Below are 23,818 nucleotides of genomic sequence, written 5' to 3'. Positions count from 1 at the left end.
TTAATGCTATTTAATTCAATGCAGCCAAGTCCAAAACTGAGCTGTCTATCTTCACCAGTCATGAAAAGCTTTTCATTTAATTTAAAGCCTTCATTTTTATAGCGGTTGCTGTAGGATTACGTGTCTGATGAGTGGAGTACATTCTTTGTTCATCATTCCCTCTAAATTTTTTTGTGGAATGCGTGGTACGATCTCTTTAGTGCACAGTCCCTTTCAAATTTTGTTGCACATGCGGTAATTTAAAGGGACCAACTTATGAGCAGCCTGCACAGAGACGATCTGATTGCTGGGCAGTTTTGAAGCTTAGAGGAAACAATGTGTGTGCTATTAGCAATTTTTTCTGGCAAAGGCAAACTTTTTTTTTTGTTAAATCAGATCTTTTTACATACAGACTCGTCATAATTAAAATTAACAAATGATTAGAATCATTTGTACAGGTGTACAAAGCACCTCCCCATGCCTTTTTTGAGTTTTGTTTTTTTATGTTGCTGGATGGTTTAGTTTTGGTTAAGAGAAAACAACCTTGAATTAACAAGTGTAGACTGTATTCACTCATTTTAACATTGTTTATTACAATTGTTTACATTCTTGTACAGTGCATAAGGCATTGATTCCTTTCTCAGATGCATGCACCTGGTGTAACCAAATACCTGAATTGAGGGTTTATTCTTCCAGGATGAGCCTGGATGGTATTCACAGGCTATACCTACATGAGACACCACAGCTGTGTTCAGTTGTAGCACTGTTATTACCACACTGGCTGGGATCAACCAGCTCAGCCCAGTACAAGGATTATTCCCATCTATGTGGATTGTTAGCTCTCTGTGACTGTTAGTTCAGTCAAATGTTCCTATAGTATGTTAAAATACACTTTCATTAGGTTAAAAATGACCAAATTATAACAGCTCTATTTTGTGTATTTTTAGGAAATGGAGAATTCTGAAGCCAATAACTTTTTGATCCTTTTCCGGGATGCTGGTTGCCAATTCCGTTCACTCTATACCTACAGTCCAGAAACCGAAGAAATTATTAAGTTGGCAGGAATAGGGCCTAAAAACATTGGAAAGAAAATGATCGAGGGACTCTACAAGTACAACTCTGACCGCAAGCAGTTTAGTCGCATTCCTGCCAAATCTTTGTCTGCCTGTGTGGACGCAATTATCATCCATAGCTACCTGTGGCAGTATAAAAGACCCAACACACCCAAAAAGCTCACCCCAACAAGGTCATAGTAAGGAGAGCCATCTTGAAAACATTTAATGGCATTAAACAATTGCACTTCATCATAACTTCCATGAGGAGAAGGGGTTTTCTAGTTGCCAAGAGCAACTCTTGTTTGTAGATTTGATAATATATCTAGTATGTTCAACAATTGAAAACTGGACACCAAACTCTGCTTTCATAATGCACAACTGGAATGTATGTGTTAAGAGGCATTGAAGGATGTCACTATTGCAATTAGAGGTAAAACAATTAATTGTGAAGTGATATTACCTTGATCATGCTTGTCCTTTTCTACTTGCTAATTAATGTGACATCAATACCATAACTCACTGTTTGGTACACTGGAGGATCTGAATGTTACATGTTTAAACTAGCAAGTAATATTTTTGCCTTAGTCACATTTTTCATGTTTTTACAACTGCCATAAGATTCTGTTTATGCTATATTTTAAAGGGTAGGTGTTTTATATGCATTCAGCGTTCCACAGTATTCGCCATATCTGCATAAAGGGACTGATGTTGGCTGATTAATCCGAAAGGGTGCTATGTTACAGTGATTTACTTTAATTCAAGGTTACTGTCCTGGTACATTATTTTCCAGAATATCTACTGGAAGCAGGTTTCGTACCAGTATTGGCAATTAACCCAAAAATGTTTAGTTCTTCAATGTTCGGAGTGCAGCATCCTTGGCATGGTTAAGACGTTTTTAAGCCATCATGGTAAGAAAACTTTAATCTGTGCTGGCAATCCTAGTATTGCTGCTGACTACACTACTGATGTGTGCAACATAAGCCTCATTAGTGAATGGTGTTGCCTGTGATTTCTACTGTTTTACTTGATGCCCTCTTAATAGGTACAGTGTACCTTGAACATCAAGAAAGGATAGTGATAGTAATAGTGTTGTGAGTGATGAGTGGACGTAGAGGCCAAATTCTGACACCAGGTCAGTTGTACTGAAGCTAGACAATGAGGCAAAGGTCATTGACTGAAGAAAATTATGGAAATTGGAAAGGAACGAGATTTTTAAAATCATTTTAATTCTATGGCTAGACTAGTGATCCATATGTGTTTGTTTTAAGCAGCATGAAATTTAAACAGCTAGAGGATCATAATTCACATTCCATCTTTTTGAGGAATCATTCCATTTGTGAATAAAGTGCAAGTTTATCTTTGTCAAGATGCAATGCTCCTGCTTATTTAAATGTGTTGGAAAAATAAAGCTGTATTCAGACAACTTTAAGTAATACCTTTAGTGCTCCAACTGAATTAGGGGCCACAAATTGTGGTGATTGGGTGTACAGCATTCCGAATTGCAATCTCACAGTACTGACTAGCTTTTACTTACAAAAGTTGATCAAGGATATCCTAGAGTGTTATTTGAATAATTAGCATTGGGATGCTTTTTCCTTATGTTTCTGCTGCACAATATACTTGCCCATCATTCCTGAAAATTGCAAACGCTATTTGATTTGACCAAATAGCGCACCAGATATCATTCCCTCTCTTTCTATACTCCTCCACCCCAAAGAAAATTCACACATTGTGTCGCAAAAGTATTATCAAATGATTTTTAATTTATCGCCACAATCCCTGCTTATGGAGCATGAGAATTTTTGTTTAGTTTAGTGTTGCTATCAACCTCATTATAGAATTGCTTTTTAAGCATGCTGTCTAGCTGTTTCTAAAATTTAACCCATTATAAACTCTGGTTTTGATAACTTTTTTTCTTCCATTTTTTTATGCTTCAGGATATGGAGCACTTTGTTATTAAGGCTTTTGAGATTTTTAATTTATACTGTTATTATCAACAAATCTATCATCAGAATTCAAGCCATCCTTGAACTGATTTAACTTTAGCAACTTGCATTCTCCTCTCTTTTCTTCTTTTCATATCTCCCCATTTCCTGTTCTGTTTCTCCTTGACCCAGTATACACCTTTTAAATCCCTCATGCTGTTCCTTTACATCTACCACTGATGATATTTTGTTTTCTTTTTATTCTACCACAGTGCATGTAATCCCTTTCTCTCACATGATACTCGTCTTCCTCCCTTCTGTCTCCCTCACCACCACCATATGCTCACTGTGCCTCTTACTCCTTTCCTATGATGCATGCTATTTCCCTTGCCATGCAGCCGCATTGTCTGTTGCTCCCCTGTTCATGACACTAGCTGTGTCTTTCCTCTTCCCATGTCACTCGCAGTCTCCCTCTCCGTATTCTGCGGCTCATTCCTCTGTCAGATGCTGTGCTCCCACTCTGCTGTTCTTCTTTAGTCTGACTTAGAATTACAAGTGATGTGTTATGACGTGGCAAATAATGTGGGCCAGGTGGGACAAGGGAAACTTGGTCGCACTATCACAATGGTTTTGCAATTTGTATTTATTATGAGAAGATGTGTACACTGAATTCAGAAGTAATGAGTCTACCAAGACCTTTAAGAGATTTTAAAAATTAAATTAAAATATTTATTAACAAAATAAAAAATTTCAAGCACATACATAAGATTACACTTACTACTATAACAACTCCTAAAATTCCTAATTAACCTGACTCCCAGTTGCACACCCCCTTTAAAATTTAAAATCTATTTTGGACTGTTGCCTTAAACAAACACAAGTTAACACTGTACCCACTTGACAATGGAATTCTAAATTGCTTTTCCCCAACTTCAGTTACTTTACATAGCAGAGTTATGCACAAAGTGTTGAAGGCTTCTTGAAGGCTGTTAGATCTTACATGGCCCTCTCTTCACATAGCCTCTCATTCTCCTTTAAATATGTTTCTCTCTCTTTAATATGTAAATTCTATTGTTCCATATGTCTTTGAAACTATATCTTCCTCATAATATAAAAACTTTCACGTTGCCAATATTGTCAGTAACCTTTTAGGAAAAATAAACACACTCCTTGGCCTTTCTTATTTGGCTAGTTGTAAACAGACTAACATCCTTTGAAATCCAACAGTCCCTTCCCTTATCAAAAAATGCAAATTCCCTTCACAACTTACATGTTAAGCCAGCATCCATGTTTACTCATTAGCATTTCAAGCATATTTCTACATCTAGCTTCTTCTAATGATTTCAAGCTTGCATTCTACTTGACTCCAAACGTAATTAAATCACTCAGACAGAACCACCTATTCTTACACTCATTAACCTACTTTACAATAAACCAGAAAAATATTATGAAAATTATTATATTTTTGTCACAGATGGCACCATGCATTAGTTACCTTTGTCATACTCTCCCTGTAGTGCTTGCTTACATTGTCATTTTCTGTTGTGTGTCATCACCTTGTCTTATGTGATGTCTTACACTTTTGCTCTTTTGAGGTCTTGCTGTGCTGCTTGAGCAAGCTGTGTTCTGTTCACTCTCCCTTGCATGAAAACTATGCTATTCTTTCTATTTCACATGTCCTTCTAGAATACTGCTATTGTTCTTCTGCTGTATGCTCCCTCGCTTTTGTGGGATCATGGCACATGCCAATATTACCAGTTATGTTGACTCAAAAGTAGCTTTCAGTGCATACAGTCCATCATAGGTAGTTTCATACCTCTTAGACTTTGCAACACCCATTGGATCACCTTGAAACTGCTGCATTTGTTGTGCTCATTGTGACAGTTTTCACTACATATGCACAGTCTCATGTATACACTCATACAGTTGCTTTTTCTATTTTGATCATTTCTGGTTTCTGCCTTTTGGTGCTTACGTTTTGTCTCCTTCTCGCTACTTTATATGTTTTCATAGAAATCATAGAATAGTTTCAACACAGGAGGCCATTCACCCATTGCATCCACGACAGCTCTCTGTAAGAGCAATTCAGCTAGTCCCACATCCCTGCCCTTTCCCTGTAGCCCCGCCCACTTTTTATCTTAAGGTGCTTATTCAATTCCTTTTTGAAAGCTGCACTTGAAACTGTCTCTGCCACCCTCTCAGGCAGTGCATTCCGGATCCTAACTACTCACTGCATTAAAAAGAGGAAGTTTTCTCATGTTGCCTTTGGTTCTTTTACCAATTATTTGAGATCTGTGCCGTCTGGTTCTCAACTCCTCCATCAAAGGGAATGGTTTCTCTTTTTCTAGGCTCCCCATGAATCTGAACACTAAATTTCCTCTCAACCTTCTCTTTAAGTTATGCCATGTAACTGAAGTTCCTCATCCCTGGAACTGTTCTGTAAATCTTTTCTGCAAGGTCTCTATTGTCTTCACATCCTTACTAAAGAGTGTGCCCAGTATTGGACACAGTACTCCAGTTGAGGCTAAATATGTATTTTATAAGGGATCATCATAACTGCCTTGCTTTTGTACTCTATGCCTCTATTTATAAAGCCCAGGATCCCATTTGCATTCCCTTCAGAAATGTACCCTTTAGTTTATATTGTCTCTCCTCTTTCTTCCTACCAAAATCAATCAATTCACATTTTTTCTGCATTAAATTTCATCTGCCAGCTATCTACCCATTTCCACCAGCCTGTCTATATCCTCTTGAAGTTTATCACTCACCTTCTAGTTCTCTAGTTCATAATGCTTCCAAGTTTTGTGTCATTGGCAAATTTTGAAATTGTGCCCTGTACACCAAAGTCTAAGTCATTAATACATACCAAGAAAGAGAGGGTCCTGGTACTGACCCCTGGGGAACAACAATATGAAGTCCAAAAAACAACCATTTACCGCTACTACTAGTTTTCTGCCACTCAGCCAATTTCATATCCATGCTGTCACAGCCATTACTTATCTGCTATTTTATCTGGCACTGTCATTTTTTCCTAGTTTTTATCTTTTCTAAGGAATACCTTGAGCAAATCTCATTATCTGTTGCACAGTAACACATGAATAGACTGCTTTATATTGGGTTTACCATACAAAGGATAAATTTAGAATTAACCAAATCAAATATTAAAATGGTACTAGCACGATAGAATCTCAAACTGACCAAATGGTCAGGATCATCAATGGGTCACTTAGATTGTTTTGCATTTTTGAAAACTTCAGAGTGCCAGAAGATCCAGGGAATTCCAGCAGCATGGAATATTGTACTCCCGGCTGATCCTTTTATTTTCAAGTTCTATCTAATATCTAAAGTTCTATATGGAGTAGCATCACTAAAATTTACTACCAAACTGTACATTTTAATATATCTAAAAGAAAAGCCTTAAAAATCTTATGCTATTTTCTGCTTTTCATCCTATTATTTTTCTTATTTTACATTGCTTATATATTTTAACTTTATAGTTTTCTGTTCAGGCATGATTCTTCAGTGTTCCACTTAAAATCCATATCAGTAAATTGGACATTGTTTCCAAAAGCTGTTTTATTCCACTAACCATTCAAAAGTTTAAAGTAGCCCAAAAAGGCCAACAGGACAACTAGTTAGCAAGCCAAGGAGTGCTAGGTGATGCTAATGTAAGGTACCTGATCAGCCTGTGACAGGTTTAAAAATATTGAACAATTTACTTCTAAAAGTAACATATATTACTTGGTAGCCATACCAGCAGCACAAAGAAGGGGGGCACAAAGATGATTTTTAAATTACTATTGAGTGTGAATTAGACCAACGTTTTGCAATGCTGTGATCATAATTGCATCATATTGCAGGCTCAGCAGTGCTTTGATGTTTGAACTCATTGCAAAAGCTTCGGTTGGAATTTCATGCCCTCCCCTGTGGAGCATTTGGTAGTGGGGATGGCATTTAATTGGGCAGGAGGGTGGCCTTACACTGCCCAGGCTTAAGTCCGTGGCGAGAAGGCCTATGGACGGACATCCCACCCTGCCGCCAATTAATGCCCACTTAAGGGCCTTATCCTATTGGCGTAGGTATTCATCTGAGGGACTCGGCCTTATTGGAAGCCCAAAAAGGAAACCCACTAAGTGCCTGATTGAGAGACTCAACATCGGGAAGGGCGGAGGGGGCCTTGCTGCTGATGCCCCCTAACCGTTCCCCCACAATCCCCCCTGTCACCTATGAAACCCCACCCCTTGCCCCCTCCCCCACCCAGCCACCCACCCACTATCACTCAACATTACCTTGGTCCATGGTGATCCTAGGCCTCAGGTGGGTGTAGTACCAGCAGCAACCACTGCCTCCCCACTGGCGCTGCTGAGTAATGAAGAGCTGCTGGTCTCTGGTTGGCAGTGCTCAGGGCAGGACTTTGCCCTCGGGGTCCTTGATCCTGGGGAAGGTCCACTGCTGCCCTTAAGGGCCTGATTGGCACCTAATTGCGGGCCTTCTTTAAAAATGGCCACAGGGGCCTCTCACCAGCTCTCCAGCCAACAGATGAGACCCCCGTCATATCCATTAAATATCACCCTTCATTTCTGACCGTTTTTGTTCTGCCCATTTTTGACCTGCAGCACAAGGGAAGAAACTGGCAGATTGTCATAAAATGCAGAATCCCTGCCTTTTGCATGATACAAGGCATTACTATTAGCTGCAGATAAATATGGGCTTGGGTGGACATATTCCTACATCACAAGATTTTGAGTGCTATTGACCAGTACAACTTGGACTGTTTTACCTATTAAACATACACTGAATAAAACAGCTTCTGACTGACCTTGAGTAGTTTCTTCAATGTTTCATGTGCTTTAATCTTTAAATATGCATTGCTTTCCATTTCACAAAGAAAACAGCGAGGGGAATACTAACAGCACAAGGCAATTAAACTGTCACCATATTTGTCATCTCTGTAAAATCAGTCTGAAACTGTTTCTGATACATTTGTTTTATTAAAAGAAAAATTGATCATAGCATGAATGGATTTAAATGAAGACTATCAGAACTGACCAGAAAACATTTTTGGAAATATATGTTGGCCCTGCTTTTTCATCATATTTCTTACCATTCCTCTCCACTTTCAAGGGGTGGGATTCAAGTAGGTGCTTTAGAAAGGAACTTCTCTATACCTGCCACTCCCCAAGTTTAGTGAACTAGAAATCTCTGCTGCAAAATGGACACTGTCTTGCCCATGTTCAAACTTTATCTTACTTTGTTTGCCCGTGTTCAAATCTGTATGTCTATTCATGGGTTACTGTGTAGTTATGGAAAACAATACCCACAGAAGGAATGGATGGAGGGCGTGTCTTTAAGAGAAATTCTTTATCGCTTCTTTAGTCATTTTAAAAGGTTTCTTTGGAAATTTCCTACACCATCCAGTTGCTTTGCTTGCAGTTGTTTTTAAACTTTACTAATTTTAACTGAAAAAACTTTGGTCAGTGTGGTTTGGCAGCATGCGGAGCTCACATTCTAGTCATCCTCTCTGAGCTCCACCATAAATTTGGGTAGGATTGTTCCAGCTTAGGGGGTTGGGGGTGGGGGTGGTTGTTTCCATCAAGTGTGGGAGAAAATAATTATATCCATTCAGTTAAATCTCTATTTGTCTGTCCCTCCCTTTCTCCCACATTTGGCCTAATTATTTAATTGTGTGAAAGGGAGCAGAGAGCAAATCTTGCCATTTTTTTTTCAAATCCAGCTCAGTTATGCTAGAAACTACTGAACTAATTGTTTAACAATCAGTTTTTCTCTTGGTAGATTGGGTGTATCTGGCATTGCACTGATTTTGTGTTCTTTCTAACACACGTGCAGCATTTAGAACAGGAGTTCCAAAATGAAGATTTTACTTTAATGTAAGAAATGTTTGAAGTGTGGTATCATTAAATGCCAAGAGCACTAGTGTACTAATCTGAATGTTAGAGACATTGCAGCATCAATGATAACAAATAGGGGCTAACGGAGAAAATTAAGTAACTTTTGATTATTCAGTACCTGATGTGAGGCTTAAGTTATCTTTTGTATATAGGGTAATATATTCTACAATTTTGCATGATAACAGGAATAGAAAACCTGTTCCTGTTTCTTGCTAGTTGATATTCTAAAGATGACAGGAGACCGCTAGCTTCTGTGTGATCAAGAAATGCTGCCCTGTTTTTTGTCCAGCAGTAAGGAAAGTGCTTAAGGTGAAAAATATTGACTTCTTGCCTCAGATAATGTAATTATCAGCCAAAATGTTAGTCTGACTGCTGTGAAGCATTGTAGCATTGCAACTGCATGTGCTCACTGTGTCTTTTTGTGCTGCCACAGCAATTGCAGCCGGACGGAAGGGGAAACTCCCATTTTCTTATTCCCAGGTGCAGTGTCATCTGAGATTAAGTGATTGTGGTGTTTCTTCTCTTCCCCCTGCTTGACCTTTGCCCTAATGTGCTGTACATGTTTGCCAGTAAAAATGCTATACCTGCTAGAAAAGGATGAACAGTGCTTCAGCATTTTACCATCTGGTTGTTTCACTTTTGTTTGCTGAAAGCCCCAGGCTTCAGATGCCTCGAGATGACATGAAACTAATATCAAAACCTTTTTTTAAATATTATTTAAATCTAATTTATGCAATCATATTTCTGTATATTTTTGTCAGTTGTATATGCAAAACTTTGGTCATGGATCTCAAAATACTTAGTAACTGAGAGATTTGTGTTTACTTTTACTATTGGGAAAATACAATGGCTGACACTTCATAATACTGTTTTTGCATGTTACAGAAGATAAGGTTACATGTAATGAATAAACATAAACTGTACTAATTTATATAGATGAACATGTATATAAAACCAATATTAGAAGCTTGCTTTGTCAGCCACATTTTGCTGATTAGGTGCTTTACCCCAAATTTACCAAAATACTACTGGATAGTGACAGTTTTAACAGAATCCTCAGTTCTATGAATGAAATTTGACTAAAATCTTCAAGAATTAGATTTTTTTTAACATTTGCATTATCCAAATAATATAAATAAATTGGTTATACAAAAAGGCAGTTTGCAACATCTGAAATAATTTCTGCTCATCCTTTTTATTTCCAACGGCCACTTGGGTCTCTTCCTGCACGTTTTCCTGCTGGGGGAACGAAGCGTTGTGTGACCTGGTCTTGGATCTCTGAGCCAATATTGGTTTGTGACTGGGTGCTGGAAGGGAACCAAGAGCAGTTTTAAGACCAGGTTGACTAAATGCAACTTGACTGACCAGGTGTCCTGCCTGTACATCCTCATTTGGTGCCTTAGTTAGCATCATTAGTTCTCTGTGGTAGCTGATTCTGATCCACTTCAAGACAGGGTTAGTTATTTACACCTATGTGCCACCATAAATATTGGGCTGAATTTTAATGTGCAGGAGCGCATGGGATTGGAAGCTTGTGAGCGGGGGGACTAAAATCAGGAAAATTGACAACGCGTCAGAAAGCCGGCTCCATCCCATCAATGTCTGCATCTAACAGCTGCTGGGAGAGGATGGGTTGCCAATTTCATTGTGTTAAATTGTCATTTGTATCAATATTAACATGGCCTATAATTGACCTATTATCATGGCTTTTGCAATTTAACCATTGTTCTATGGGTTTCTTGCACTTTCTGGAATTCGCCATTGAAAACAAGCCAAAAACACATGACAGGGAAATATGCCAATAAGTATTGAAACCTCACAGCTGCTTTCTTACCTACTTGTGCTGAAAAGTTACTTTGACAACTTTGGAGGTTTCTACATTTGGTTTGAACCTTAGAGTTCTGATCTATCAGATCAGCATGGGTGCTGCTTTATACTATGTTACTTTGGACCTCAAATGAGGTCCAAAGTGATCAGGAGCAGCAACAGTCTGTTCTTCCACACATCTGCAGCTTCAAAGGAAAGTTGGAATCAGAAGAAAACTGCTGCTTCCGGGAGGGCTCTAAAGGCAGAAATAAGCTTCCTCAACAAGTCTGAACATCTACATCACCTGCTGTCAACTAGACCTAGTGAGTGGGCTTTATCAGATCCTATCAGTGTTACCACTACTTTCAACTTTGCCTCTGGATCCTTCTAGGGTTCTGCTGAAGACATGAGCAGGATCTTGAAGTGGGTGCATAAGAGAAGTGACTGATGGCTTGTTTGCCAGGGCTGGCAATTATGTTAACTTGATCTTCGATGACACCGTCAGATTGAGTAAACTTTTGAGTTATTGGCTTTGGCTGGTTTTCCACAGATGTGGGGTGTCATCAGCTACAAACATGTGGCAATTAACACAATCACTGATCACCCAGAAGTATTTATAAACTGAAAGGGCTTCCACACCATCAATGTACAACCACAAAAAAATCTTTATACAGGCGTGTGCGAGATTTTTGGGCAGTTGCCATGGTACTTTCATCCTGCAGCAGTCCACTGTCCCTTCACACCTTGAAGCAGACTTACCAACTTGCTGAAATAAAAACAAAAAAATGCTTGAAAATCTCAGCAGGTCTGGCAGCATCTGTGGAGAGAGAAAGAGAGTTAATGTTTCTAGAAGAGTCCGTGATGAGCCTGGCAAAGATTTCTCTGCTTTTTCAGGGGCAGACAAAGCTATTGGGACATAAGGCAGCATGTTAGGTACTGACTGGGGAGCATGGATGGGGAGTCAATGGGTTAGAAGTGGAAGTGATTTAAACTGAGTTTCCACTTCCATTTTCTCTTTCAGCATCATCCCTCTTGTGGCTGATCTGCACTTCTCTACTAGCAATAAGTTGGAGAATACTTTGCTGCAGATCAGAGGGGCAATGAATGGCCAAGGGTAGGGTATAATTAATGCTATTTAAGGTAGCATTTATAGTGTGCAAGTTATTGATGAAGGCCCACATGCACTCATTTGATTGCCATGTTTGATACTCCAGGCAGGTGGTCACTCTTTCCGTGGCTGAAGACATCAGCACAAAAGTCTTCAATATCATATTCACGCTAGAGATGGACTTTACCAATCTCTGCAAGTGCGCACAGTGCAACTGAAATGCCTGCCAATTCATTGCACACTCTCTCCTGCTGCTCCTTTTCATAAGAAATGGGAGCAGGAGTAGGCCCTCAAGCTTGCACTGATATTGAATGAGATCATGACTGATCTTTGACCTCTTTTCACTTTCCTGTCCAATTCCCATATGGCTAAAGCTTGGAACACACTGCAGACACTCTACTGCTATCCTTGTTCTGCCATCTTGCTCACTTGTAATATGTGAGTCACCAAGTGAAAACCCTATCTGTCTTGCCTTTCCCACTGAAGTTGAGTAACTGAGCTTGTGCCTGGTTTGCATGAGTTCTGTCTAATCTTAGGAGATTAAATGACGAATTAGAACTGTCAAGGTAGGAATATTTTAATGAGAATTATATGTAAGATCATATAGCACTTGTTGCTGACATCAAGTCAACATGAGTGTTGTATACTATAAGCAGTTGTCTGATTTAATTCTGTCCCCAGGTAGCTGACAAATTCCCATCTCTGAATACCAAGGATGCTGAGACTCCATTAATGTCCACACCACTTCCTCTGCAGCCGTCTGTCCTTCCCCTTGTTTTTGAGGTCCTCTTCCGCTGCAAGTAGCAAAATAGGCCTATGGTGAGAGTAACAGTGTGTATTGAATGGATGGAGAGCATTTGTTGAGGGTGACTGAGGGAGAGGCATGATTTTAAATAAGGACAAGGTCAGTGGTGGATGGACAGATGGGGATGTGAAGAAGTGTATTGAGAGGGATGGGTGCACTTGAAGGAAAGTTGGTGTGAGGAGTGATGTGTTGGAATAGGCTTGAGATGGCAGTTTGAGAAGGTGGTGGTGATACACAGATCAGGATGCAGGTGAATATGCCACAATTCTCACCTTTCCTGCCCTGCATAGTTCATTAAACCACTTTCAGCTTTGAATATACAGGTATGGCAACACACGCCTAATTCTGACATCATGGGCAACCTCCAGACCTCTTTTGTTCCAACAGCAAACTTTTTCCTCTCACGGCCCACAGCAACACATCCAGGAAGGCATCACTAAAAGAGGCACAGCCTTTGACAGTCTGCACTCTCATTCTGCCAATTCCTTCTGTTATGCTTCCAACTCAAAAATCCATCAAATTTCATGTTTGGAGAGTACCTTTCGTTACTGGAGTTGAAATCAACTTGAGAGAGTCATTATCACACCCACTCAGGCTAACTGGTCTGGAAACACAAAAATAGTATGGCAATGCAGTGGGTGGGTTAAAAATCCACTGACTGACAAGCGTGTTGCATTTATTTGGGATTTTCCACTCGATACCCGACCCTCCCATTCCCAGCGCATCAGGAACTTAAAATCCAGCCCATTGTTTCCTGTTGTCAAGTAATTTATTATATGCAGTATTCTCATTTTAAAATCACATTTACTTAAAAGTCCAGGTATCAGAATCAAAATGCTGTAAATAAGGAATTTGGTGAACAATGAGTTGTAAAGGGGGCAGGCTTTGTATTACTGCTGCATTTTCCACACATTTGATGTTACAGTATGCTTGGAGAATGTAGCTACAGTGTGTTCAAAAAGCAGAATAGGTCACTATTTCAATTTAATACCATTGTCAGATAGTTGTTTTTCCACGAATTGAGAATCGTGGCTGACAGTGGTGGGTGGAAAGAGGAATGTGTCCAAGCCCTGGAGTTGTACTTTTTTTGTTCAGTTCTAATTGTTATTGGTAAAGCTCATTGGGGATAGCATGGTTTCCTATCCCTTCACAAACATTGGTGCTTTCGTCAGGGGTATATTTATAGACTTTGTGGAATATATTTGGTTCTCCAACTAAATTAATGTTGGCAGCCACAACAGTTACTGAAACCTTTTGGTTTCTTTGTTTTGGGGTTTCATGTAGGTTGACTGTTTCATAGTTTTGGCTGTTTAAAGCCAGAATTGACTAGTTTTTATCAATGGCCACTGTTGCTAAATGTACAGTGTGTTGTATGTTCGAACCTGATAATCTATCCACTTTACTGGAGCTCTGCTTCCATTTATTAGATGCTGTGCTGTCTAATTCTGTCATGCTATCATTTAGTTTGCTAGTTACCAGTACTGTGGAACATTTTTCTTTGAATAAAGTAAATAAAGCATGACATCTTTGAAGATGATTATTTTGTCTTCTTTGGAGATCATAAATTATTGATGTGGAATATCCTGAAGAGTCAGCTTATGCCATGCATTCTCTTATTTAGATTTGCTCAACATTAAAATGAATATTTTAACAGAAACTCCCCCAGATAAATTTCATTTTTGCTGTCACGTGATCCCCTGACAAAACCCAAGTCAGAATCCTAAATTCATACTTTCCTCCCATCGATATTTACACCCAAATTGTACTGCTCCCCATTTTATTCCACTAGATAATTTAATATAATGTACATTGAGTGTATATAAAGGAGATTGTAGGGAATCAATTTAGAATTTTAAATTTGAACTGTACAGTAGCAATCTGTTTGTTTGTGCAGTTTAAAATGTACGGTAAATAATGTCAGCCAGTGCTTACCTCTGTCACATGAAGCTAAGTAATCTAGAGACTGTGCCAGCAATGATAGCAAAATACTTGCCTGAGGACCTTGAATCATGGAACAATACAGTACGGATGAGAGGAAGTGCAAGTAGAGCATAAATGCTGACATGAACTGGTTAGAGCACAGTGACCTGTTTCTGTGCCATATATCCTATATAATCCTATGTTAGAAGACAAGTGTGTCCACTGTGCCTATACTGACTCTTTGTTAGGGCTATATAATTAGTCCCATTCCCTGACCCTTTCCTGTAGCTTAGCAAAATGTTTCCCCTTCATGTGTTTATCCCATTCCCTTTTGAAAGTTACTGTTGATTCTCCTTCCACTGCCTTTTCAAGCAATGCATTATTTCCACATTATTCATGTTACTTTAAAAATATATAATTGCTTTGCTGAAAATAGCATATCATAACTTGCTGCATTTTTAAACAAAAAAAAAATCACCTTGTCTCACATCTGGTTCATCTGCCAATTAACATGGGTTAACCATCATTCTGCCATTGTAAACAGTTTCTCCTCATTCACTCTAAACACATCGTGATTTTGAACACATCTATTATATCTTCCTTTCACCTTCTTTGCTTTTATGGAGAACAACCTCCAGCTTCTTTTGTCTCTACATACCAAAATCTCATATCCCTGGTACCATTACAATAAATCTCCTCACTTGGACTGGGCAAATCTTTTAGATTCTCTAGCAACAGAACTTTAATTAAAGACAAATTCTTTGAAATGTATTTTACTTTGTTATTTTGAAATGTAAAATGAGAACAGCCCACACTACTGTTGTACTAGCTCTATCATTTGCTATTTTCAGCAAAGCAATTATATATTTTTAAAGTAACATGAATAATGTGGAAATTAGTGTGGTACACATTGAAGAACCAAATTTGTAATTTGTGCACTACATGATCTGAGAGAACTTTTGAAAAGTAAGAAATGCACTATGCTAAGGCAAATTGAATACCATACTTTCAGCTACACATTCTAAACACACCAAAACAGCAGCCTTCGAAATGCAGCGGTAATGCCATATCAGTAAAAGATGCCTAGCTCTTGAAAACAGCCACTATACACCTATGTAAATATAATTTATTTAATGGAAATGTACTGTTCTATGATCTATGTTGGTAGAGTCTATTTCATCTTAAATTTCTTACTTGTACAGAAACAATATGGCTCGAAGTGTTACAGTCATCATGAATTAATCCTGTTGAAACATTTGAAGCCTCAGCTTTACCATTTGTTATAACTGATCAAAATGATCTCCAAATACCTTTCAATTGCAATGTTAATGCACTGGATGTCAATTAATGCCAGATAGGTCCGATGTCTGGGCTTTTGACAATACTGTAAATCTATGCAAAAACTAATAATCTTCATTTAACAAACACCATAGCTTTATAAATTGTGACAGCATGCACTTGTGCGGTGGTGTAAAGGATTATTAAGTAAAAGCAAGTATTACATTAAGTAAAATATATTTTCCATGAGACAGGAAAGGGGTTGGGGTAACACAAGATCTTGAGAACGGTTCAGATGAGGAAGGTCCTTCAGTCCATTTTATCTTTTTCAAGCATACCTATCCTCGGCCTGAACTACCCTTCCTGCCAGTGTTCTAGTTATTGATCCTTTAAGTAAGGAAATGCTTCCTGACATCTTAAATTTGCCTTTGACAACCTGAACCTGTGCCCTCTTGTCCTATTATCTTAGCATATCTTAAAATATTATTTCAGGTTTACTTTTACTAACGCTAAATATTTATATAGTTACTATAATGTATTTCTTTTTGAGGCTAAAGAACCTTGACTTACCAGGTTCTTTTCCCTGATTGTCAGTGCCTCTCCATTGGCTCTCAAAAATATTTTTTGATCCTCCTTTGTTCATGTAGGTATTCTGGGGTAGTTCATCCATTCACAGGATTTATTGGTTTTACAGCTTCTAAAGCCTACCTCAAAGTCTTAGAATGCAGAATTGGGGTTATATATCCAGAAATAGTTATGCTTTATAGGTTCTCCTGAACACTAGTTCATTCTCTTGAGTTAGAAAGGAAATTCATGACTTGTCCTTCTGGGAATAAATGCATGTACAGACCTTTAAGGATTCCAGTGTAGTGTGATTTTCTGTTTCATAGCACTGTACCCTCTATTGATACAAAGTTTCAATATCACTTATTTTCGTCTTGTTTATCAAACCTTTTTAGGTTCCAAAAATACCTCTAGCCTGCTAAGCACGAGGCTATAGCTAGTTGGAGACCCTGGAAAATTCTAAGAAGATAAAATGAAATTGATAACCCTTAAAATTATGGGCATTTTGCCTATGATGCCTGTCTTGTTATCTAACTTATTCTGCACAAAATTATAATTAACACTGCAATGCTGATTCTGAGAAAAAGTAGATCTAAGATTGTATCTGCGCTAACATGGGAATATTTTCACGTGATAAATGTTTACACTGCTCATTAGGCTGTATGTGTAATTGATCAAACTACGTGAACTATTGGTAAATGTGTTATTGAAATTTGAATGAAATTCACCTTTTGCCAATATTTATCATATATCATCTACTTCTAAGTGTAAACTGCAACCTCCTTGATATTTTTTGCTGGTAGATAGATTCAGAATTAACACAGGAACACTAAATGGTCTGAAACACAAATAAAAAATAATACCAATCATGATTCAACTTTTTTGAAATGTATGAAAAACTGCCATAAATGTTTATAAGTGGTCTGCCAATTCTGGACATGTATTGAATTCTTTTTAATTTCAGGGTTAGCACTGAACCCATATGTGATACTTGCTTTATCTCCATAAGTCCTTGAAAATATTGGCAATTGCTGCAGTTAACTTGATACAGTGCCATCACACTAATGGGTTTTGCTGTTGCTCTTCTGTTGACCACCGCCTTACACTGTGCTAACAAGGTAACTTCCTGAGTGAGTATGAATGCAAAAAGACAATTCTTTGGTAGCTATTTTCATGTTGTCAATATTTAAACACTGTACAAAACAACACAATGAAACAGCATTCTGTATTCTCACAAGCTTTTATTTTGTGTTAAAAACACGTGCAACCAGAGAGAACTCCGAATTTTAGAACAGTACAGTACAGGAAGAGGCCATTTGGCACGTTGTCACTCACTCTTTTGAAGAGCAATCCAGTGAGTCCCTGCGCTCTTTTTTCCACATCCATGCAATTTTTCTCCTTCAAGTATTTCTCTTTCAAAGGGCTGTAATTGAATCTGTATTCACTACCCTATCAGGCAATGATTTCCAATTCCTAACCACTCAATGCGTAAAAAAGTTTATGGTCATGTCTGGTTCTTTTCCAATCAACTTGAATACGTGTTCTATAGTTACGGATCCTTCAGCCATCGGAAAGTTTCTCTTTATTTACTCTAACTAATTTCATGACTTTAAAACCGCTATCAAATTTCCTCTTAACCTTCTCTGTTCTAAGGAAAACAACGTGAGCTTCTCTGTAAATCCTCATCAATGGAGTCATTCTAGCAAATCTCTTCTGTACTCTCTCTGAAGCCTTCATACCTTTCTAAAATGTGGTGCCTACAATTTGACACATTACTCCAGCTGGGATCAAACTAATGTTTTATATAAGTTTAGTAAAACTTCTTGGCTTTTTTACTTTCTACCTCTATTTATAAAGCCCAAAATCCCATATGCTTTATTAACCTGTCATGCCAACTTCAAAGATTTGAACACAAGTATGCCCAGGTCTCTCCATTGTAACCCTTTTAAAATTGCACCATTTAGCGTATATTGTCTCTCCTCAGTCTCCATACCAAAATGTAACACCCCATAATTTTTTGCATTGAATTTCATCTGCTTGTGTCTACCTTTCCACCAACCTGATGTCCTTTTTTAAAAATTCTTTCATGGGATGTGGATGTTGGTGGCAACACCAGCATTTGTTGCCCATCCCCAATGGCCTTGAGAAGGTGTTGGTGAAACTACTCAAATTGCTGCAGCCCATTTGGTGCAGGTTCACCCACAATGCTGTTTGGGGGTTCCAGGATTGATCCAGCGACAGTGAAGAAATGTCAATATAGTTCCAAGTCGGGATGGTGTGTGGCTTGGAGGAGAACTTGCAGATGGCATTGTTCCTTGCATCTGCTGCCCTTGTCCTTCTAGATTGTAGAGGTCCCAGGTTTGGAAGATGCTGTCATAGGAGGCTTGGCAAGTTGCTACAGTGCATCCTGTAGATGGTACACACTGCTGCCACTGTGCGTAAGTGGTAGAGGGAATGAATGCTGAGGGTGGTGGGATGCCAATCAAGCGGGCTGCTTTGTCCTGGATGGTGCTGAACTGCTTGAGTATTGTTGGAGCTGCAGTCATCCTAGCAATTAGAGTATTCCATCACATTCCTGACTTGTGCCTTGTAGGTGGTGGACAGGCTTTGGGAAGATAAGGATGTGAGTTACTCATTGCAAATTTCCCAGCCCCTTGACCTGTTTTTGTAGCCACAGTATTTATATGGCTGAGGAACTCCTGCAGCAATGTCCCTGGGCTGCAACAACCAAAGCCTACAATACTATCTTTCTCACTGTTCACTACACTTGCAAATTTCATGTCATTTTCAAATTTCAAAATTGTGTCATATCTCCCAAGTCCAGTTCATTTAATGTATATCAAAAAGCAGCAATGTTCCTAATACTGAATGGTCACCTAGGTCAGGTCACAAAGGGCACCCAACACCAGTAGAACTATACCTGAATAGAATTTTTTTCATTTAAGAATCAGCATTGTGCTTTTTAATTCCAACTTTTTCTCTATTTAAGAGCAAACTCCCACTTACTGATTTAAAAATGGAAACAGATAAGCAGGATAAATTTGGGGAAAAAAGTTTTTAAATCACCAGTGAAAGCCAGGACTGAAGTTAATAAGAAACAGTTGTTTTAATTATTACAGCACTAGAACAGAGCAACAGCAGAAAGAAATGCGCTGATTAAATGAAGCAAAAAACAGATACTTGTGAAGACAGCTTCCATGATGGTGAGAATTTTGGTTGATAAAAGCTTTGTAATGTTTATCCTTATGCTATATGTACCATATTTCAGTTTTACTGTATTTTGAATATATAGTGTCTATTCATGCCATAGCTAGATACATGTCGATCCTATTATTGTTAGCAAGTTTATATCTCTCGGATAGCACTCCATCATGCACTCTTCATAAATCTTAATTCTTTTGGAACTATATCACCGTTCCTTTACTCTCGCCGGGTGAAAATCCTAGAACTCCCTTCCTAACAGTACTGTGTCTATACCACATGGACTGCAGCAGTTCAAGAAGGCAGCCCACCACCACTTTCTCAAGGACAATTTGGGATGGGTAATAAATACTAGCCTAGCCAACGACACCCATATGAAAGAATGCTGCCCTTATTCTAACTCGCATCAAGTCCCATTCACTCATCATCCTAGTTCTTAGACCTACTGGTCCAGCAATGCCTCCAATTCCATCCTTGCATCCTAGCTCTGTCACCTCCTCCAAGCCCATAACTCTGAGATCTCTGCATTCTTACAATTCTGGCCTCTTGTGCAGCCCCAATTTCTTTTGTCCATCATTAGTGGCCATACCTTCAGCGGCCAAGGCCCTAAACTTTTTACGAATCTCTGTAACACCTACCACATTAATCACCTCTGTTCTAATATACCTTTTTAAAATATTCTTTCATGAGATGTGGGCAGTTAAGAGTCAACCACATTGACTGTGGGTCTGGAGTCACATGAAGGATGGCAGATTTCCTTCCCTAAAGGACATTAGTGAACCAGGTGGGTTTATGTGACAATCAAAGATAGTTTCATGGTCACTTTCACTGAGACTAGCTTTTTATTCCAGAATTCCACCAGCTGCCATGGTGAGATTGAACCCATATGCCCAGAGCATTAGCCTGGGTCTCTGGATTACCAGTCCAGCGACATTACCATTACCCCATCATTTCCCTATCTCCCCCTTCCCTTATGTGGCTCAACGTTAATTTTTTTTCTGATAACATCTCTGTGGGACATTTTACCATGTTAAAGTCACAATATAACTGTTGGTTGTTGAATTATGTAGATCTGCCTCATTTGTACAATAAACATTTTCACCAAATATTCATTTTTTCACATTGTAGTATTCATTTTTTGCAGGAAGTATTGGGTAGAGAATATATGTTTGATCCCCTGCCAGGATTTAGGGAATCCATATTTGAATGGTGTCCAGCAGTTTAAAATACAACAAGGCACCAGATTTCTGATTTTTTTAAAACATTAAGTACATTAAAAAAACCTTCCTTTTAATGATGGGTTATTATTTTAAAAGATTAATAAGATTTTCGAAGATACCACCCTTTCAGGAAGTTTGAGTGGGAATAGATTCTCACTATTTGCCCTGTCCACACCCCTCAGGATCTTGAATACTTGAGGAAGGATGTGAAAGTATAGAGTACAGAGGAGATTCACAAGAATGATTCCCTGGTTGAAAAACTGTAGTTATGAGGATATATTGGAGAGGTTGGGACTGTTTTCCTTGGAGGAAAGAAGTCTGAGGAGAGACTTGATGGAGGTATTCAAGATCCTGAGGGGTAAATCATGAGGAACTGTTCCCACTCGAGAACATCAAGAACTAGAGGACACAGGTTCAAATAATTGGCAATAATTGTTATGCTTACATGTTTAAATATGATGCGAGGAAAAATGTTTTCACCTAGAGAGTGGTTGGAGTCTGCAACAAATTTCCTGAAAGTGTGGTGGATTGGTGCCTGAAAAGAATGAATGTGCAAGGTTACCGGGATAAGGCAGGGGAGTGAGACTAGGTGGAATGCTTTCAGAGATCCAGTGCAGACTCGATGGTCCGAATGGCCTCCTGCACTGTAAAGATGCTTTGACACTGTTTCCATCAAGCCTGTGAATGCGTGCCATAATTTCATCTATTGGCTTCAGAATGTGATGGCGAATAGTCTGCTGCGATTGTGCTGTGGTTGGACGAAATACACATTTTTTTCAGGGAGGTAGGGAGGGATAGGAATTAATTAATAGCTGTGTGCAATAAAGTGCCAACCTTAAAAGATAGACATTTAGGAACACACATGTTGACAATCATTAAAATGGTGTAAATGCCTAAAAATAAAAATGCACCATGAGTGAAACGTTATCCGAGTCACCATATTTAATCGCGCATTTCGCAAGTAACAAGTGTGCAGGAAGTGTTGAGAGATATACAGGGAACATTTTTGGACGAGGGAATCAAGGAGGTGAGAATTCTCTCGGTAGCTACACCCTGTTGTCAGGACCGGACCGCTCCAGTAGCCCGGCACTACAACGTTTTCCCCAGCAAAAAGACAGTCGACATGTGTTGTCATGGGTAGCTGAGGTAAACACCGTTATTTGAACCAGACTGTGAAGGAGTCCACACCAATTCCACGTTGACCGTATTAAAGTGCAGCCGCGAACAGAGGAAAGAAATGCTCATATTTATAGGCAGGGCAGACAGTAACACTCGGTGAGTCACATACCTAAAGTCGAGCTTCCAGCACAGGAACGGATGTTTGCGGGAGTTGTAGTTTATACGTTCAAAACGAAGACGCGTTTAGAATTGGAAGGTCCATTGGAGGCACAAACATAAAACCAACAGCCGCTTCCTCCCTGGGAGACACACACACACACAGAGGCGGCTGCACGGGCCCAGCAACGGCTCCCGCTGACCGAGGCTGCGCGATGACCTGGGCCGGCGCGCGGGCGGCGCCGGCACCAAGACAACGGCCAACCGCCGCGCCACGAGCCTGAGTCCCGGGAGGAGGGGTCTGCGCCATTCACCTCGGTAAGCAGTGGACCGTCTGGAACTTTCTAACAAAGCAAACTTAATGATAAATCCAACTTGTGGATCCGGTCGTTTTATTTTTCTCCTTAAGCTTGTCACGGCCCAGCCTATTAGACCGGAGGAAGGGGGTGTGGGGGGAGGACGGGCTGGAAGGGAGGTGGGGGTGGCAAGGAAGGGTAGGGTGGGGGTGGCAAGGAAGGGTAGGGTGGGGGAGGGACCCCAGCTTTTCCCCGCCGGCGTCCAGCTGCCAAATCCTGGGCCCTGCGGCTAGATGCGGTGGCGCGCAGGCGCAGTGCGGTGTGGGGAGCATTTCCTGCCATATAGTGAGATTCGGGCCGCAGCTGTCAGTCGGGTATGGAGAGGGAAAATAACGGTCAGCAACGAGCGTGGGTAAAAAACCGGGAGCGGTGAGCAAAAACAAAAAAAAAACACAGGGTGGTACTCGCTGTAATTGCAACTTGCCAGTCCACGGTATGAAGCGTTATCTGGAATTTTTAAGTTGTTAATGATTGGGGATCTGGGCGAGTTTGTGAGGGCGGCCGCCCGGACACCGCGCTGGTCCCTGGACGGTCAATATGTGACTGGGGTGAAGTTGTCCCTGTGATGTGTATATTTGTGTTTTTATGTTTAAAACCCCCCCCCCCTTCCTGCGGTTGTTTACCCGGCGACTGAGCACCGAGGCCGCCTCTTTGTGCGATGCGATGGACGGGGTGCAGCTCCGGGTCGATTGTGTCGCATTTCTTGCCTCTGGTGTCAAGGTGAGACCCCCCCAAAAAAACCAGACCGAAAACCCCCTGCCGGCTTTCTAAACCCCTATCAAATACACCCGAGGTGGGTGAGGAGAGACTGAGGCGAAGGGGCTCCCTGAAACCTGCAAATAGTGACTCAAGTGATTACAGGTCTTTGTCCTGATTCCATTAACAAGAACAACAGGCTGGGTCTCTGATCCAACAACTGATGTGGAAAAGCAGGCAATACTGGAAACCAGTAGCAGGCCAGGAGGATGAAAGAAGACGACCAGTTGACGTTTCATGTTTCATCAGAGCTTTAGAAGAAAAAATTAGGGAGGTTACCAGAGGCATGTTGGAAGACTTAGGCTTTGAGGAGGCTTTTGAAGGTGGGGAGAGGGGAAAGCAGTTTAGTGAGATGGTAGGGGTGAGTTGTTTTAAAGGGGAGGTGGAGGCAAAGCAGGTCAAAATCTGTTCGTCCATTATTTCCACTACTTAAAGGAGAGAGAAACCAAAAAAACTACAGAACCATTAGTTTTTTGATTATAGGAAAATATCATGAGGAATATGTCATTTGAGCACATGAAAACCTGAGCTGATCAGAGAGAATCAGTACAGATTTGTGAAAGTCATATTTAACTAATCTAATGGATTTTTTTTGAAGTCACTGACATGACAGATAGGGGAGACTCTATGAAAAAGCGGAATACTGCGGATGCTGGAAATC

At 39.8% G+C, this 23,818-nt stretch overlaps 2 protein-coding genes and 2 long non-coding RNA genes across 6 annotated transcripts in view; 2 read left to right on the top strand and 2 right to left on the bottom strand.

The window, feature by feature from the left end:
• Positions 1-2,396, top strand: part of camsap2a (calmodulin regulated spectrin-associated protein family, member 2a) — a 198,606-nt gene extending 196,210 nt beyond the window's left edge. For both annotated transcript variants that reach the window (XM_078561697.1, XM_078561696.1), the window contains one exon: positions 927-2,396. In XM_078561697.1, the coding sequence (XP_078417823.1) occupies positions 927-1,232 (306 nt within the window). In that variant the 3' untranslated portion in view covers positions 1,233-2,396. The remainder of the gene's footprint in view (positions 1-926) is intronic.
• The window catches only part of LOC144692635 (uncharacterized), a 69,528-nt gene extending 47,328 nt beyond the window's left edge, over positions 1-22,200 (bottom strand). Inside the window, exon 1 of the long non-coding RNA XR_013579359.1 lies at positions 22,059-22,200. This is a non-coding gene — a long non-coding RNA (uncharacterized LOC144692635). The remainder of the gene's footprint in view (positions 1-22,058) is intronic.
• On the bottom strand, positions 1,751-17,188 carry LOC144692636 (uncharacterized). The gene is made up of 2 exons (XR_013579360.1): positions 17,078-17,188; positions 1,751-10,175 (listed from the first exon to the last, which is right to left on the bottom strand). It is a non-coding gene; the product is annotated as an uncharacterized LOC144692636 (long non-coding RNA).
• Positions 22,029-23,818, top strand: part of LOC144692634 (WD repeat-containing protein 47-like) — a 59,697-nt gene continuing 57,907 nt past the window's right edge. The window contains exon 1 of one of the 2 annotated variants that reach the window (XM_078561700.1): positions 22,029-22,045. The gene's annotated coding sequence lies outside the window, so the exon portion shown is untranslated. Of the gene's footprint in view, positions 22,046-22,231; positions 22,364-23,818 lie in introns of those variants that run through there. The other variant, XM_078561698.1, reaches the window with a different exon arrangement.

This window comes from Cetorhinus maximus, chromosome 17 (genome assembly GCF_964194155.1).
Source record: "Cetorhinus maximus chromosome 17, sCetMax3.hap1.1, whole genome shotgun sequence".
In the NCBI taxonomy this organism is placed as follows: Eukaryota; Metazoa; Chordata; class Chondrichthyes; order Lamniformes; family Cetorhinidae; genus Cetorhinus; species Cetorhinus maximus.
This window is presented reverse-complemented; position numbering and strand designations above follow the sequence as displayed.